Source organism: Alligator sinensis, unplaced genomic scaffold, assembly GCF_000455745.1.
Source record: "Alligator sinensis unplaced genomic scaffold, ASM45574v1 scaffold237_1, whole genome shotgun sequence".
Taxonomy (NCBI): domain Eukaryota; kingdom Metazoa; phylum Chordata; order Crocodylia; family Alligatoridae; genus Alligator; species Alligator sinensis.
In genome coordinates this window covers 1769798-1786747 of record NW_005841849.1, presented here as the reverse complement: position 1 = coordinate 1786747, position 16950 = coordinate 1769798, and the positions used below count along the sequence as shown (strand labels likewise).

The following is a 16950-nucleotide window of genomic DNA, read 5'->3' as shown; positions in this document are numbered from 1 at the left end:
GGAATGCAGCTTCAGGTGACTTGGAAAGAGGTGGAGAGTTCAAGTTCAAAGACAACACCAAGGTCCTGAATAAATAAGGTGTCTGAGAGGAAAGCCCAAAAAATGGATCTGTATTATGGAGGATCCTCAAAGCTTTCCATGTTTGTACATTTAGTTGAAAGGTTGCAAGGAAACCGTACATTTACTTCATCAGGGCAAGCAGAGTGTGTGTGTGTGCACATGCGTGAGGAGAAAGACATTTAAAGACGTTGGAGATGACTGAGAGGAAGAACATATGCAGGAAAAAAAGCAGTGAGCTGATCATTGAGCCCTGTAGGGGTCTTTGGAGAGGAACTCTCACATAGAGGGGTTCCCAGGAAGAAGAGTAGGTAAAAGTAAATTTTTAATGTTTCAGCATAATGTAAATTAATTTTAAACCATTCTAAAAGTAGTTCTAGTGGCAAATATTACTATGGATTTATTATTAAGTGTGCTGCGTATCTCCATACCTTTTCAGTTGGGTGGGATCAGCATGATATAGGTTGCATATCTGTCCACTTGTCCTCACAATAGGATTTGTACCACATGTACTACTGCAGGATATCCCATTTAGTGTTATAAATACAATTAAATTAAGAAATAGTTTGGACTAGACAATGGAGTAGTCCAGGGTAATACCTAGCAAACTATTGCCATTTCCATGGCTCAGTAGGTTTTTTCCTCTAGAAAAGGGCATATTCATCCGTTTGCTGCTCGGTAGGAAATCATACTCTTCTCTACCCTCATGTTAATAATGCATGTTTACTTTGTAGACAAGGTTCCTTGAGTGAATTTGATACCTTTTATTAGACCAACCCAAATAGTTGGAGAATAGTTATTAAGCAAGCTTTCGGGTTCAAAAACCCTTCGTCCTGTTAAACCCCTGTTTACTTTGTAAGCATCTTTCGCTCAAGATATATCACAAAGCATTTGATTTTTCTTCTTTTTAATCAGAACTTCAAGCAGTTCAAGTTTTTGACAGAACACCCTTTAGGAGGAAATGTTAACAACTCAAAAAACTTAAATGTTATGCTTCTGTTTTTATGGTGGTCCTTGGGAGAGCAACAGTGCCACGTATGTGGGCCCATCTCTTCCTTCCTCTGCTCAGTGAAAGTGCTGGCCTGTTTTTACTTCTGTTTCAACTTTCCTGTTCCCTCTACAAGCAAATGCTGTATTGCAGACCTTCAGGAAGATGTGGGTCTCTGTTTCTTGTACAGCTGTTTTCAGGGGTGATATCATGGTATTACATGAAGTAGAAGTGTAATAGACTGTAAGCTAATTGGTGTCATGCTCACAGGAACCTGACTATAAATACAGCAGTACCTTTTATAATACAGTCAGCATGTTAGGAGGTATGGGCACAATGGGTTGCATGGAGAAAAAGAAAAATGTCCATTGCTAGATGAGTGGAGGGAGTAAAAAGAGGCAAAGTCAGTGAGGTCAACTGGAGCAAAACAACCAGGGCATTTATTTTTGTATTGAATTTTGAGCTAAAAATGGAAGGTAATGAAGCTGGCTGGGGATGGTGATGTGCATAGTTCACGTTCACAGAGCAGAAGGCTATCATTTCTGCATAGGGCAGGGAGTTCCAAATATCAAACTGAGAGGAAATGAATAATGAATAAGAATTCTAATGGAAGAGCTGGTACAAAGCTATGCATAGAGGGGCAATGAGTTTGAGTGAATGTTAATGCTGAGACACAAATGTACATTGAGAAGATTAGGTTAGACTTGACTTCTCTGGAGGTGGGTGTTTTTTTTAGATTTGTATTAACTTGCCAGATAAAGAAAATGGTTTCTTTCCACCCTTAAGAAGCTATTGTAGAAATAAACAGGTTTCTCATTCAAACTGTGTTGAGAGAGCTTCCTGGTAACTTTCAGTAGTTTGTGGGCGTTTTTTATTTAGACAAAAGATATTGTAATTGAGATTGGTTCAGCTCTGGTCTTGAAATCGTCTTTAGTATTGGGATTGTAAAGTCTGATCAATTAGTTGCTCATATTTTAGTACGTCTTTCTTTAGTGAAGCTTTTCATACAAAGAGGGGAATTCAAATTCAGACAAACTGCATTGCACAATTCTAAAACTCCCTGTGTAATTTCAGTCGCCTGAAAAGTAATTTTTCAGTCGGCTGAATGCTCCTCCCCTACAAAAAAAACCAAACAAACTTGCATCGAACACAAATTGCATGTTGCTGGTGAAAGAATGGTTGCCATGATCCACCCGAGATGTTAATACAGAGAACAGGAAAGTGTCTCTGACTAGTATGTGTATAATAAGTAGTATGAATTTCCCCAGTTAGTGGTATGGAATATGCTTCTTTGGGGAATCTACAAACAAAGCTTTTATTATGTGAAAAACATCTGTGTTTCACTGCTATATTTATTCCTCAAACATTAAATAATGAGCACTTTCCAAGATGAAAAATCTACAAGGTATTAAAAACAAGAACCCAATAATAGAGTTCCTAACTTGATTATGTGCAAAGCCTAGCGCTAAATTGTTTCTCCAGTCAGTACCACTGTATGGTTTTTTTTTTACCAATGTATATGATTTTTTTCCAAGAAGTTTTGAACACAGCAGTGTCTTAAGTAGGGGTTGGCAATGTTTTGCACAGAGTGCCAAAAACACCTGCAACCTCAACTTGTAAGATGTTGGTATGCCAGGCGTGGACAGCGGGGAAGCCACAAGGGGCCTAACCCTTGTTGTGGCAGCACAGCCCTGGCCCCTTCCCCACCATTTGCCCCGAGGCATGCATGCCAAGCAAAATGCCTTCGCATGGTACACTCTGGCACCTGTGCCGAGCCCGAGTTGCCTACTCCTGATCTAAGCTAAACTCTATCTGATATTGACTTGATGGACAATACTGCAAGTATTCTAAAATTTAACAAAATTCTAAATTTGATTATTCTACCTCATTGAATCTGATTTTTCACCCTTGTTACAAAAAAGTTGCATTACACTTCATTATACAGACAAATATTTAAGTAGAACTGTGGATCCTCATTTTGAATCCTAAAAGAGAGAGAACTGGCTCAGGATTGTGTTCCATCATATTTGTTCTAGCTTCTCCTTTCTTTCCTGTGCTCAACATCTGATCTTTCTATCTGGGATTTCCACTGTTCTTTGAGTTGTGAAGTTACCGTTTTAACCCATTGCCTAAGTTTCACTAGAATCTCTGTTTGTTTACCTCACTATAAAAGTCTTTATTATGTTTTTCACCATGCTGGCTGCCAATTTCAACGTACAGTAGCTGTCTGAACTTATAGAGATGACCTCTAGAGAGTTCCATACAGTATTACTTGGAGACTAGAAGAAAAAGGGCCTGTCTACATCTGTGTCCGACTGCACAGTAACAGCTGTGCAGTCGGGCACACATGTAGACGCATCCTTTTTGTTCTAGTCTCCAAGTGATGCCTTACCAAGTACTAAATGACTGCACAGGTAACTACTGGTACTGCGCAGTCCCGGTGCCACACAAGTCACAGTAGTGGCAGCATCATGGTTCGTGCCTGCTGGCGCTACATTGCCATAGTGACAAGCTATGTTGCTGTAGCTCGTCACTACAGTGACATAGCATCTCATGTAGACGTGCCCAAAATGCTCTATTTCACTTCACTTCAACTGCAAGGGTAGAATATAGTCACAGTATTCCACAGTTGCCATTTAAGGATAATTTACTGCTGCTTCAGTTGTTAGTGGGCACTGGGCACTGCCATTGACAAAAGATTGGACTAATGGACTACCGCGCTTAGCCCAAATTGTGCCTGGTGGTTGTGCAAGGGAGTTGTTTGCACAGATACCGAGAATAGGTTAGACAATACTTGTTTAGAATGGTTTAAACTGGGATGATCCTGCTTCAAGTAGGGGGTTGGACTGTGTGATCTCCTGAGGCCACACAGCCCAACCTTCCAGCCCAACTTTTCTGTGATTATATGAATATAACAACTTCATTGTCGCTATGGGATAATAGGTATCCCTTTATCACAGGACTGTAGTGTTCTAAATAGTCATGTCAGAAGGTTGTATGCAAAAATTGTTCAACCCTTCATTTTATTTTTGTTGCCCAAGCAAAATATTATGGTAGTTTTAGTGATGGCTGAGATAGTGAAAGCATAGGGTTGCAGGATGGTAAAACTCCTTGTGGCCCTGCTTCTTTACTTCAATAGACAGAGTTCTATTCAATGTCACCTTGATCTGGAAAAATTTGAACAAACCAGTTTGCTGAATTCTTTGAGGGGGGAATGAATCCTTTCTTTTTCAGTTCCAGCTCTCAACACTATTTTTTTTGTTTTAAACAAATGCTTTTTCTTATTTCAGTCCGTTCATTTCAGACACTTAATTGCCTGTTTTGTAATATTGTAATATTCTTATTTACTCAATAATTAGAAATTAACTAGCTCTTAAATTCACTAGTGTAAAATCTGAGGGGGGAAAAAAATCAACTTCTCAGTTTTTTGTATCAGATGTCCTGCAAAACTTTTCAGAGGCTGGAAGATTCACTAAAATCTCTAGCAGTTCAAAACCTTCCTTTGCCCCTAACCTGTTTGTAAATCATCTCCTTTCCATCAGCTAATGAGACTATTCCACTCATTGGTCACATTCTTCTCTCTAATCTTTTCTTCTGTCACCAATGGGACCCCTTCCTTTCTTCAGTATAGGCATAAAACAAGCCCCCAACACTTGAAGATCTTGTTTTCTTCCTAACCTTTCTAAAATGCCAATCTTCATACACAGGTAGAAATAGAAGGCTCTTATTTCAAGTACCTCAAAACTACAAGTTCTGTTTGAATGCATTATGTGAGGAGGGGTGGAAGAACATGATATAGTTCTCTAAGATGGTGGGATGAATGAGCAGAAACAAAATATAGCGACATGAATACCAGTTCAGTAGGAAAGGCTGTTAAACATAAGAAGCACAAAAGGAATAATGGGGGGGGAAAAAAACCTGTCCTGGCCCTGGAAATGGACCCAGACACCAGATTCTTCTGGACATAGTCCAGAAAGAAGATTTCTGTTTTCCCTGGAGAAAAGCTTTTATCGCAACCCTGAATTGTGCATAGTTTGTAAAGTGTTTTGGGATCCTTCACTTTCAAAAGTACTATAAAAAATAAAACTTTACTTGCTTCATCTTTGATTAATTTCATTGCATGCTTGTACATAAACTAGTGGGTGGTACAAAGAATGGACTCATGTACTGGGACATGGTGTGTGGATTTAAACAACTGTGCTGCCCATAGGAGAATGAGTTCTGAGGCTCTGCGGGACAATGGTTACATGCCAGGATACAGAGTGGAAGAGGGAGAGAAAAATGCCAGCAAAGGTGCATGGGGTGGGCTTTGTTCTTTTTTGGACTGGCTAGATGATGAAAGACGCATCAAAGCATATTAGCATGAGCTTCCACTTGTGCTTCCACACTTTAGTCATCTTCCCTTAGATTAGGATTCGTATTAGATACTGGAATATCTTTCTCTCTTATCTTTTCAGTCCACTCTTTGTGACGTGGAAGACAGGGCGAGATAAGCGGCTTCGTGGCTGCATCGGAACCTTCTCAGCCATGAATCTTCACTCAGGACTCAGGGAATACACATTAACCAGGTAAAGCTGATGAAAATGAAACAAAAACAAATCTGAGATTAGCCTCTGTTTTAAAGAGGATTTAAGGCATGGCAGAGATTTTGTCATACTTGAATCCAATGTAATTTTATGCATTTCAGCATAAAAAGAAGTGTTGAGAACTGCATATTTGAGAAAAAAAATGATTTGCCAGGGACCTTACAGAGCATCTCAGCAACGCCTGCATTTTATGTATGATATCCAGATTTTACTTTACCTCTAAAGAATTTTAGAAAAGTTAATTTTAATCTTATTTGCCTCCTGAAGGTCCACACAGTATGGGAAAAGCATTTCAAAGCTTAATTCAGTTTTTCTAAAGCAGTTATCTTATGGCAGGTATTTCTTTGCAGCGTCAGAGGAAGTGGTTTGGATCTGTTGCATAATCTCATAAACTACATTGAGGTCTCTTGCATGTTATGTCTGATGTCTTCTGCTGCTTCCAAATAGAGAATTGATGTTTCCCGTAGTCTCAGGGGAGACGTGTAATGATTCTGCGTGTGACATCTCAAGATTGATCCAGCATTTGGTTTTAGTCGGTGTTTTTTGCATCCCTCTCTAGTGCACTTAAGGACAGCCGATTTCCCCCCCTGACCCGCGAGGAGCTGCCTAAACTTTTCTGCTCTGTCTCCCTCCTCACTAACTTTGAGGATGCCAGTGACTACTTGGACTGGGAGGTGAGAACAGGTGCATTTGGAACTCTGCATCACTCTCTCGTTCCATTTGGGTTCGGGTTAGTACATGGTAATGTGTCTCCTTCATTCCAAGGGCGTATGGATGGCATAGCTTGGATTAGACAAATTGAGGTGGGGGTGGTGGAGGAGAAGTTAGAGGAGACTGAAAAGAAGCCAGTTAAGCGATGGACTAAAAGGCCAGTCTTGGGAAAGGGTCTGATTGGGATCAAGGAAAATTAAGATATTTGTTTTATGGGATTTTAGGGCCAATAGGAATTTGACACATGAACACCTTTCTTGATCTGGACCTTAAAGACAATTTGGAAGCATAGAAGAGAATTGGGGGTAGATGGGCATATAGGTAAGTTCTAAGGAGCCAGTCAATGCCAGAATGCAGAGGAGGCGGTATGTGGAAATGCATTCTTTATAAGGAGTCATAAAGAAGAGGGGCTGCATGTAGGTTTGTGGTTGGGTGAGATTATTCCTTTGCAGGAATTCTTGCCCTGGCTGATCCATGAGAAAATATGGAAATCTCCTAAGCTTGTTGGTTCAGGAAAGAAGGCAGAAGAACTGCTTGGGCAGATCTGGGAAAGAGGGCAAAGTATTCCCTTTCCCTAGTGTGGGGAAGCTCTGGTTAGGTTGGCCTGGGGATGAGAAACAGCAGCAAATAGCCAGGCTGGCCCAGGAGATGATGGCAGACTGTTTTGGTAATGCTAAATCAGTCCTGGATTTAGTCTTAGCAAACACCTCTTACTTGGCTCTTTATTTCCATTTGTAGGTTGGGATCCATGGGATCAGAATAGAGTTTATCAATGAGAAAGGTGTCAAACGCACAGCCACGTACTTACCTGAGGTTGCTAAGGAACAAGGTGGGTTTGGGATGGCTGCCAAATGTGTTATGTCATCTTGTCACAAAATAGGATTATTTAAGGCTATGGATTGTGGGCTTGGATTGTATTCCTTGTACAGAGCCTTTCCGCTAAAGCCACAGACACCAGATGAAACTAGCTAACTGACATTACACAGCTGCTGTCTGGTTTCTGTCTGGCCCTTCCACCTGTCCCAGGTGTGCACACAGTTGACTACATTTAGGTAAAAAGGATCGAGAGCTTAAGCAGCACAGGCTCTCAAAGTATGGACCATCCAGCCTCCTTCAGCATTGCGTCTTTCCTTTTTTTTCTCCCATTAATTAGGAGAACTGCAGGCTGTATGCACAACACCAGCATTCCAACAAGAGTCCCTTTCCTTCTCATTCTTGCTAAAGTAACATCCTCCAGATGAGGGCAGGAAACAGGGCCCCTTTGGAGTATACTTCCCACCCAAATATAGTAGTGGTCACCCAAAATATTGCCTCCTTTCCTCCACATAGCAGAATGGAATTGTTGCATCCTGTTGGCCCTGGGGCAAAAGACCAAGGTAGGAATTTTAACTGTCATCTCTTGCATAGCAGTGCGCAATCCTGTCACTAGACCGTCGGGCTGGTCCAAATCGGTCTATATAACAAGCTAAGTAATAGCTTAAGTTTTAGATAAATAAACTTGAGCAGTACAAAGGGAAATAGATCAGGTCCATGCAGTGTGGCAGGTGACCACCTTCTTAGTAGAGAAGTTTAAATGAAACAATGAGCTACTCTTTTAGAAGGGTCGCTGTTCACCTAGGACTTCAGAAAGGTTTGAGTATACACATGTGAAACCATGTGTGTTTGCTCAGCCAGTGTGTACATAGAAAACTCAAGAGTATTTGAATTTGCTGTAGATATAGTCAGTCTTTTATCAACACTGGTCTTTCTGATTTTCTGTAGACCTAGTTGTGTGTCTGTCTTTGTTTTTTTTAATGTTCCTGTATGTTGAAAAATCCCTCTTTCTATTTCTTTTCAACAGACTGGGATCAGATCCAGACCATAGACTCCTTACTCAGGAAAGGTGGATTTAAGGCTCCGATTACCAATGACTTTAGGAAAACAATTAAACTCACCAGGTAAACTGATGTCTTTGTGTTTTTAATCTCATCATAGAATATCTTCCTGGTTTCAAAAGCAACGAATATCTCCTCCATTTAACTCGGGCATAGGGATTGTTCTGCTCTGCTCAAATGCAAGGTATGGCTTTAAGGTTCATAGATTCATAGATGTTAGGGTCGGAAGGGACCTCAAAAGATCATCGAGTCCGCCCCCGTGCATAAGCAGTAAAGAGTGCTGGGTCTAGATGACCCCAGCTAGATACTCATCTAACCTCCTCTTGAAGACCCCCAGGGTAGGGGAGAGCACCACCTCCCTTGGGAGCCCGTTCCAGACCCTGGCCACTCTAACTGTGAAGAAGTTCTTCCTAATGTCCAATCTAAATCTGCTCTCTGCTAGCTTGTGGCCATTATTTCTTGTAACCCCCGGGGGCGCCTTGGAGAATAAATACTCACCAATTCCCTTCTGTGCCCCCGTGATGAACTTATAGGCAGCCACAAGGTCGCCTCTCAACCTTCTCTTGCGGAGGCTGAAGAGGTCCAGTTTCTCTAGTCTCTCCTCGTAAGGCTTGGTCTGTAGGCCCTTAACCATACGAGTGGCCCTTTTCTGGACCCTCTCCAGGTTATCTGCATCCCTCTTGAAGTGCGGCGCCCAGAATTGCACGCAGTACTCCAACTGCGGTCTGACCAGCGCCCGATAGAGGGGAAGTATCACCTCCTTGGACCTATTCGTCATGCATCTGCTGATGCACGATAAAGCGCCATTGGCTTTTTTGATGGCTTCGTCACACTGCCAACTCATGTTCATCTTGGAGTCCACTAGGACTCCAAGATCCCTTTCCACTTCCGTGCCACCCAGCAGGTCATTCCCTAGGCTGTAGGTGTGCTGGACATTTTTCCTCCCTAGGTGCAGCACTTTGCATTTCTCCTTGTTGAACTGCATTCTGTTGTTTTCTGCCCACTTGTTCAACCTGTCCAGATCTGCTTGCAGCTGTTCCCTGCCCTCCGGCGTGTCCACATCTCCCCGTAGCTTTGTGTCATCTGCAAACTTGGACAGAGTACATTTCACTCCCTCGTCCAAGTCACTGATGAAGACATTAAAGAGTATCGGTCCAAGGACCGAACCTTGTGGGACCAGGGTGGACACAGACGTAGGACTGGAAGGGGCCACCTTCACCATTGTGTCTAGTCCACTAGTGTTATGTACGAGACAGAGAACAAGTGTTGCAGCACAGTGGAGTGTATTCAATGTATGTAGGAACTGTAGTGCTGTGCTCTTTCAGGTGAACAAATTCCCAATGAAATTTTACTGCCTTTTAAATCTGACAGGTAAAGAAGGTGAAGGATCAAAAGTAGTAACCTGTAGGCTAGCCTCATATAGATCGTCCTGCTTTTCCTCATCGGCTCCCTCCTAGTCAGTGCATTGCTGAGATGGATAGCATATCTATGATGCAGTTATAGTCCTCTTAAAATCAAGCCGGCCTCATAACTAGCTGGTGTTCAGAACTTGTTCACTTATGCATGCTGTCATGTTGGTTTTGTTCCCTTTGTCTGATAGAATGTAAACATAAACGTTTTCAGTAATAGTTGGGCCATTTAGCTTTTTTTCTCTTTGGAAAAACATCCTTTATTAGGTCAGTTGCTTCACAGCTGTTGTCAACCATATGGGCTGTTGTATTTATGTAAAATGCCATACTTGGAAGCAAAGCCTTGTCTGTTTCCCAAAATGGGTACTCAAATTTTTGTGGCTTTTGATAAACAACATGGAGTAGACTTATAAGCCTTTCTTTACCCTGAATCTTGATTTAATCATTTTCATAAGTCTTTCAAATATTAAATTAGATTCAGGATGACCATCCAAATAGTAAATAATACTTAAATATACATGCTAGGATTTTACTAAAAGTTTGACTCCTTGCAAACCTCTCGTACTTTAATACAGAGCAGGCAGGCTTAACACGTGCAAACTGGCAGCTTGTTGCCAGTCTCCTAGACTACCACTTCCTGAATCACTTGCCTACAATTGTCTTAATTCAAGCTTTAATATTGAGAAACACAACAACAAAAATGTAACTAATGAATGTGTGGAAAGGTAAAGTGTCTAGAAGGTATTTTGGGATGAGGTTTGCAGGTAGCAAAGCTCCCTCTATAGCCTTTGATGGAAAGCTAGCACTGATCCCTGCATTGTCTCTGAAGTAGAAAATGGACCAGAATCAGTGAGCTTAAGTACCTAAACCTATCCTAAGGCACTTGTATCAAAGTGACCTGACCTTCAGGAGGGTATCCATAACTCACTGAAGTCTGAATTTCAGCACTTCTTGCCTCACTTTTGTGATGTATGTGGTAGTCATGTTGGTCTGAGCCAAAAAGAGATGCAAAAATCTAGAACTCTTGGTTCCCAAATTATACCTTTTCTTAGACCAACTGAGAAATTGCAAAAAAAATCTTTTTCTGCAAGCTTTTGGGCTCATGTGCCCTTCATCAGGCTCAGGGAAAGTTCAAGATAGTAAAAAGTCCCCATATGTAGGAAATAAACTATAATGTATTAATAGTTTATTTCCTACATATGGGGAAAGTTCAAGATAGTAAAAAGTCCCCGAGCCTGATGAAGGGCACATGAGCCCAAAAGCTTGCAGAAAAAGATTTTTTTTGCAATTTCTCAGTTGGTCTAAGAAAAGGTATCATTTAGGAACCAAGAGTTCTGGATTTTCACATTTCTTTTTGCCTCACTTTAGGCACCCAAGACTGAAAAGGGTTAAGCCCTGCTTATAGGGTAAGTAGCTGGGTATACACAGAGGTACTTCAGCTTTTTCTTTGAACCTCATTCTTTTAGATGAATTATCTAAGTAAGAGGGGCTCCATTCTCCCATGACGTATTTCATTACCTTATGACAATTTATAAATTAAGGAAATAGGTTTACATTTGATCGGTACTTTTGTCGATGAAAACTATGCCCGGTTACTTCCTGTTGTGTACTGCTGTTGATGTTGTCCTTTCCTGTTTTGTCCCAGGTACCGTAGTGAGAAGGTGACAATCAGTTATGCAGAATACATGGCTTCCCGTCAGCATTGTTTCCAGAATGGTACTCTTCATGCCCCGCCCCTCTACAATCATTACTCCTGACACACGGCTGCATGACCAGTCCCGCCCCCCAGTTGCTGCCAATGGCTATGACATCATTGGGGCAGATGCCTCCTCTTCCTGGTCCAGTTACTTCTATTACTGCACCATTTTATGATGCTAGCTTCCGTTGCCAAGTCTGCCTTCCAGCTGACCTGGGGGGGATGATACGAGCGTGATAGAACTTCAGGGGCCCAAGCCTTATCTCAGCCTTCCCTCAAAATGGGGGTTCAGTTGGATTGGGGCTCCACGACTAGGAATTGCAACGAGGTGTAGAAGACCTCTGGGAGCAAAAGTGCCACTTCAGACTGCTCTGCCCTTGTGCATTACCTACACTCTGGAATCTTAAATTGTTAATGACGAAAGTACCCCAGATTGAGGAGGAATATTCCCCTGGCAGTCTGGGCAACGGAGTCCAACAAAACATTTCTTAGGTTATTTTAAATTTTTTTTAACCTCTGGTATCTGTTGTGTACCAAGAGCTGATTACGGTCCCCACACATCACAGGCGGACATCATGTTAAAGGGAGGACGTCTGGATAGCACCCCTTCTGGACAGAGACCACTCAAAGATGTGAAGATCCTTGGGATGATATTGCAAATGAAACCATTATTTAAACAGATCTTAAAATTTAATTCTCAAACCCTGCTGTTGATTGGATTCTTCAGTACTCTTCTGGTTCATGTTGTGTGCTGGGTTTAGACAGCGTGTTGTGATGTAGCCTGCTACAGAATAGAATGGTAATGCCTGCAAGAAGGCAAAAAGTGACACAGTGCGTGTGAGAATGGTGAGGTACATGGGTTTCCCTGAGAAATCCTGTTTCAGTTAGTTTCCTGTCTTAAACATATGTAGCGGAGCCTACATTGGATGGAATGTGGGGCCCTTGGAGGGCAATGCCCATAGTCATACAAGTACATCTAGTATCTGGAATTTAATTCAAACAAAGGGTTGTAGGGACCTTCTTTTCAACAGGACTGCCATTTTCTGCAGTGTGACTGTATGAATCTAATATTTGAGTTGTCAATATTCCAATTCTTAGCAGGTCTACCAAATAAAGCTATATAGTTTAGCTTCTAAGTCGGTGTCTAATACAGTTTAGTCATTGCCACACCAAGGCAAATTTAAAAGAGAATAAATTGGTTTTACCCCCAAACTATTCAATGCAGGCACACTTTGTATTTCCTCTCTCATTACTGATGATTAGAAGATATTTGCCACTAAGTGGAAGATGCTTCTTATGCAGTTCTCCCATTCCCTTTACAAAAGTCATAGAAGTGTCATGAACATTAAATGAAGGCATCCCTAAAAGTGAATTTGAAGGAACTGCATAATCATGATGTAGAATTCTGGCAAATACCTGGATAATCAGTAATGATGGTCAAAGAAAATACCTATTAAGTGCATAGCAGACTAATGGATAGTTGATTGCCTGTATGTAGTAATAGCTTTTAAAACTGGTGGATATTCCAAGCCAGACATTCATACAAGTCCTCTCCTGGCATGGCAGGTGGGTGTGTAGGAAACCTCAGAACTGTGCATGCTGTTCCTTCTAACCCACAAAGAAGTGAACAAAACCCTGCAGTTTTGCTCGTCGTCAGTGTTGCATTCTGTTGTTCTTGGGGGACGTAGATGTGAGGGAAAGGAGGGGGTCCTGTTCTGGATAACTGTGCAATATTGACCCAGCTGTGTTTCTGTACTGGGTTGTTCTTCTGAATTGCCACTTTTCCCTTGTGATGTTGTTGAAACACATTTGAAGATGAAGGGATTGTTCCATGATTTCCTGCTGCTGAGAATAAATCAGTCTTGTTACAAACTAGAGTGATTTGTAATTACTCTCCCAGGTGCCGTGGACTGATGGGGAGGGGTGGGGTCAGCTCTGGACATACCATTCACTTTTCAGCTGTCAAACAGGATTATACATAGGGCTACACTCATTACTGTTCAAGTGTTCTATGTTAGAATTTTATTTCTAAAAGATTTAAAAAAAGCAAAAAAATTGGTGCTAAAACTTCACCCCTGAGCACGCTCAGTGAGACTGGTCATGCAGGCATATAGTGCCAGGCTATTCAACTCTGTTGTTTCTTTTTTCAAATGTTTGCCCTGTTCTGTGTCTCCAACAGTGTACAGTGTTTCCTTTATTTTATTTTGTTTTAATAGGGGGAAGAGTAGGGGGGTGGGGGAGGGGTAGCTGTCATTTTAAAGAACAGAATTTTAGGATCGAGTGACCTGGTTGGTTTTAAGCCTAGCATTAGACTGAAGTGGGTTGAATTGTTTTGGATTGGGGGAGTTTTACCCCTCCCAGTTCCATCCCCAACCCAGCCTCTAAAAATGTCTCTGAAGATGGACCATGTTCTTGTCTTGTTGCAGTGAGTGGAAAAGCAAGCAGAACAGGGAATGCTGGTCTGCTCTCTGAGAAGCAGACATCCTCAACTTCAGTCCCAGAGGGGTCTGATTATAAGTCAGTTGAAAAGTGCCAGTAGTTACGTCAACTCTGAAAAATGTATGGCAGGGACAAGTGGTTCTCAGGAAATAATCCCATTTCTGGATCATTATGTGGCAGTTATGCACAGAGATAAGATGAGTCTGTAATGAAACATACTGTCTTTTAGTTGTCTGACAAGAGGGAGACAACCAAAATAAGTGACCAACAGGATTAAAGAATTTGTCTGCCATGTCCCCTTGAGTTGCTGCATCACTTGGCTGGATAGCAGGTGAAAATTGCTTGCTTAAAGTCCAAGCAATAGTGAGTTGGTTTGGTTTGGAGTTGGCTCATCCTTAACAGCAAGTGCCTTTTGATCTAGAAGGGTTTGTTCTCATGAAAACCATAACTGGGAAGTTCTCACTGCAATTTTGAATTGTCTTTGTTTTACAGTAACTACAGGAGAATGTCTTTGATCACTGGAGTCTGTCAGTGTTGGAATGTTTTCACTGTGAGGTTCTTAAACTTTTCCTCTTCATAATGTTAAACAGCCAATCTCAAAAGAGGCCATTTCAGTCTGAAAGGTTTTATGGTCAAAATATCACATATCTACAATTTATAAGAACAAAAATCTGTAGAGAATCCTGAAAGTTCATTTTAACTTTTGCACAGGATTTGTTTTTCATAATGCATTAACTCTGCAGTCTTCACTGACTATTAGTGCTGTTTCTGTTTGTGTTCTGGAACCTACATGTTCATTTTTTTGGTTAACTTAATTTTATTTCCTTAAAGCAAGAGACCTCTTTTGACCTTCAGTGCAGAGATGTCAGACCAATTCTTTGTATTACACTTGGTTGCCTCCTACCTATATAACTTCTGAGTGTAAATCATTGAACTCTATCCTCTAATGAAGTATTGTAGAGAATAAATCATAATGGATAAAGAGTCTTTGTTCTGTCTCATCTTTACACTGCCTTTTTCTACATCTTGAGAGAAAATAAAAAAATCTCACCTTGAAAACTGGACATATAACTATGTTCTTTGAAAACCAAGACTGTTAATGAACTTTAATTTCTATATGCTGGACCATCATAATTGTTTTTTGGATGGGGCAATCAGTTGCCCAAGAGGAGGGAAATCATTAACCAATAGGCCTGTGCAAATAGGGAAGCATTTGATTCAGATTCGGACGATGTGGGGGACAGCAATTTGATTCGGAGATTTGGATCACTGTCCCGAATCGATTTGGCTGAATCTGCTTCAGAAGATTCGGCACTAATTCAGAGAGATTCAGATATTCAGCCATAGACTATAACGGGGAATCAATGACATACCTGTAACTTTGTCACTTTTTGGCAGATTTGGATGAAAAAAGCAGGCATGATAGCCCTGCTGAGGCCATGAAACCTGCCAGGTTTCTAGGGGATAGGTGCAGGGGTTTCTGGGGAACTGTACCTCAAGGTGCTGACAAACAAAATTTGTGATGTGTAACTGTGCGTGTATTAAGGCACAGTGGGCTGAAACCAACAGGCATGGTAGCTTGTAACAGGAGGCCTTCCTGGTGCTGAGGCAGAAACAGCTCACAAAAGGGACAGAAAGGCTGCAGACACAGGTTTATGTGCTGTTTCTATGTCCCTCCCCCAGAGCACTGTGGTTGGAAGGGGACTCAGGGAAAGATCACAGTTACTGGCCAGCTACAGATGTCAGTCTTTCCCCCCCTGCTCCCCCTTCCTCTTCTCAGTTTGTTCCCCTGAACGACTGCCTTCCAAATCTCCAAATTTTTTTCCAAATTGATTTGGAGGTTTTCTTAGGTCTCCCGATTTTGATTTGGATTTAGTGATTCAGCCTCCGAATCGGGCCAAATCTTCTCAATTAAATTGGCGACCAAAGCTTTGCACACCCCTACTAGCCAACCATGGTTGCTGGACAAAAGCAATGTGAGATACGTAAGGAGATCTAAAAAAGTCATACTATTGTTTGTTTAATTAAAAATGGTATGCCTTAGTTACAAATAAGAGGCTGTATTTCTACAGTTGTTAACCAAGCTAATCAATGGACTGATAGCAAAGTAGACGCATCGAAGTTTACAACATGCAAGTCCCTTGGTTTTCTGTGACAAGACCCTATGATTCCAGCAACACAAATGCTGAGTTCTTTGGCATGTTAAATATCATGAATTTGTTTGTATTTCAAGCTAGTAAAAGGCTCTTTTAAAAATTAGATTAGTAAAAGCAGAGCCCACTTGTATCATGCAACTTTCCTGTCTTTTGGTTTATCCGGAAAAAAAAAAAAATCTTAATTCAGAATTAAAATCTCTTAATCATTTCAGTTGTTTGGAATGGAATCCACTGACTATATAACACTTTTTACCATCAGCTTTAAGAGAGGGGTTTACATGTTTTCCTATGCATTTCAGGCTGCTACCTAACCTAATCTTCAATTTACTGCAAAGTCTAGGATTGGTGTGTTCTTAAAAACAGATATCCTTGCTAGAATTTTGTTTCATTGTAACTGGGACAGGCAGCCCTAACTCATCTAAATTTCTTCACTCCAAAATAAAAAAAATAAAGTGGGTTAGAAGGGAAGAGTAAGCTGTCTATGTGACGGTTACTATTTGTTTGGGAGGAGAAGAACCTACAGGTGGCTATGTTTTAACAAGCATCTGCCTGAGAAGCTCCTTATCTTGAAATCTCAGGCTTAGCACCTGCCAAAAGTATGTATGTATGTAATGGTCAAGTTCAAGAACCAGGGCTTCTCTTGGGATATAGAGAAAAGGAGCAGACTTCCACAGCCACGAAAGTGGAGTTGGTTGTCCCTCAGGTTGAGAACAACATGGGTACCCCCACCGCTGCCAAAGAAAGGCCATTCCCTTCCACGGAGGACGGAGAAATCCATCTTCTAACCTGACCTGTTCTCCTGGGAGGTGTCAGTATTTCAAACTCCATGCAAGTAGTACATTACAGGAAAACTTCCAAAGTTCATTTGGCTTTCTAACCACCACCCCATGCTGCTTACCTACATGAGCATTAATGATATTACAAGGTGTGATCATGATCAGCAGGGATCCTGGTTTTCTCTGATAAATCACAAATTCTCTGACAAAAATCTGTTATTAAAATTAAAAGCCACCCCACCAGCCCTGCTGGTGCCT

The 16950-nt window shown here is 41.4% G+C and overlaps 1 protein-coding gene across 3 annotated transcripts in view; it reads left to right on the top strand.

Moving 5' to 3' along the window:
* The window catches only part of AMMECR1L (AMMECR1 like), an 18520-nt gene extending 3776 nt beyond the window's left edge, over nucleotides 1-14744 (top strand). The window contains exons 4-9 of one of the 3 annotated variants that reach the window (XR_003095133.1): nucleotides 5503-5613; nucleotides 6191-6305; nucleotides 7081-7171; nucleotides 7496-7718; nucleotides 8183-8279; nucleotides 11271-11315. Coding sequence is in view for 2 of the 3 variants with exons in the window: in XM_006016001.3 (XP_006016063.1) it covers nucleotides 5503-5613; nucleotides 6191-6305; nucleotides 7081-7171; nucleotides 8183-8279; nucleotides 11271-11382 (526 nt within the window). In the remaining variant the exon portion in view is untranslated. Of the gene's footprint in view, nucleotides 1-5502; nucleotides 5614-6190; nucleotides 6316-7080; nucleotides 7172-7495; nucleotides 7719-8182; nucleotides 8280-11270 lie in introns of all 3 variants that reach the window. The other 2 variants (XM_006016001.3, XM_025209590.1) reach the window with 2 other exon arrangements.
* The last annotated feature ends 2206 nt before the right edge of the window (nucleotides 14745-16950 follow it).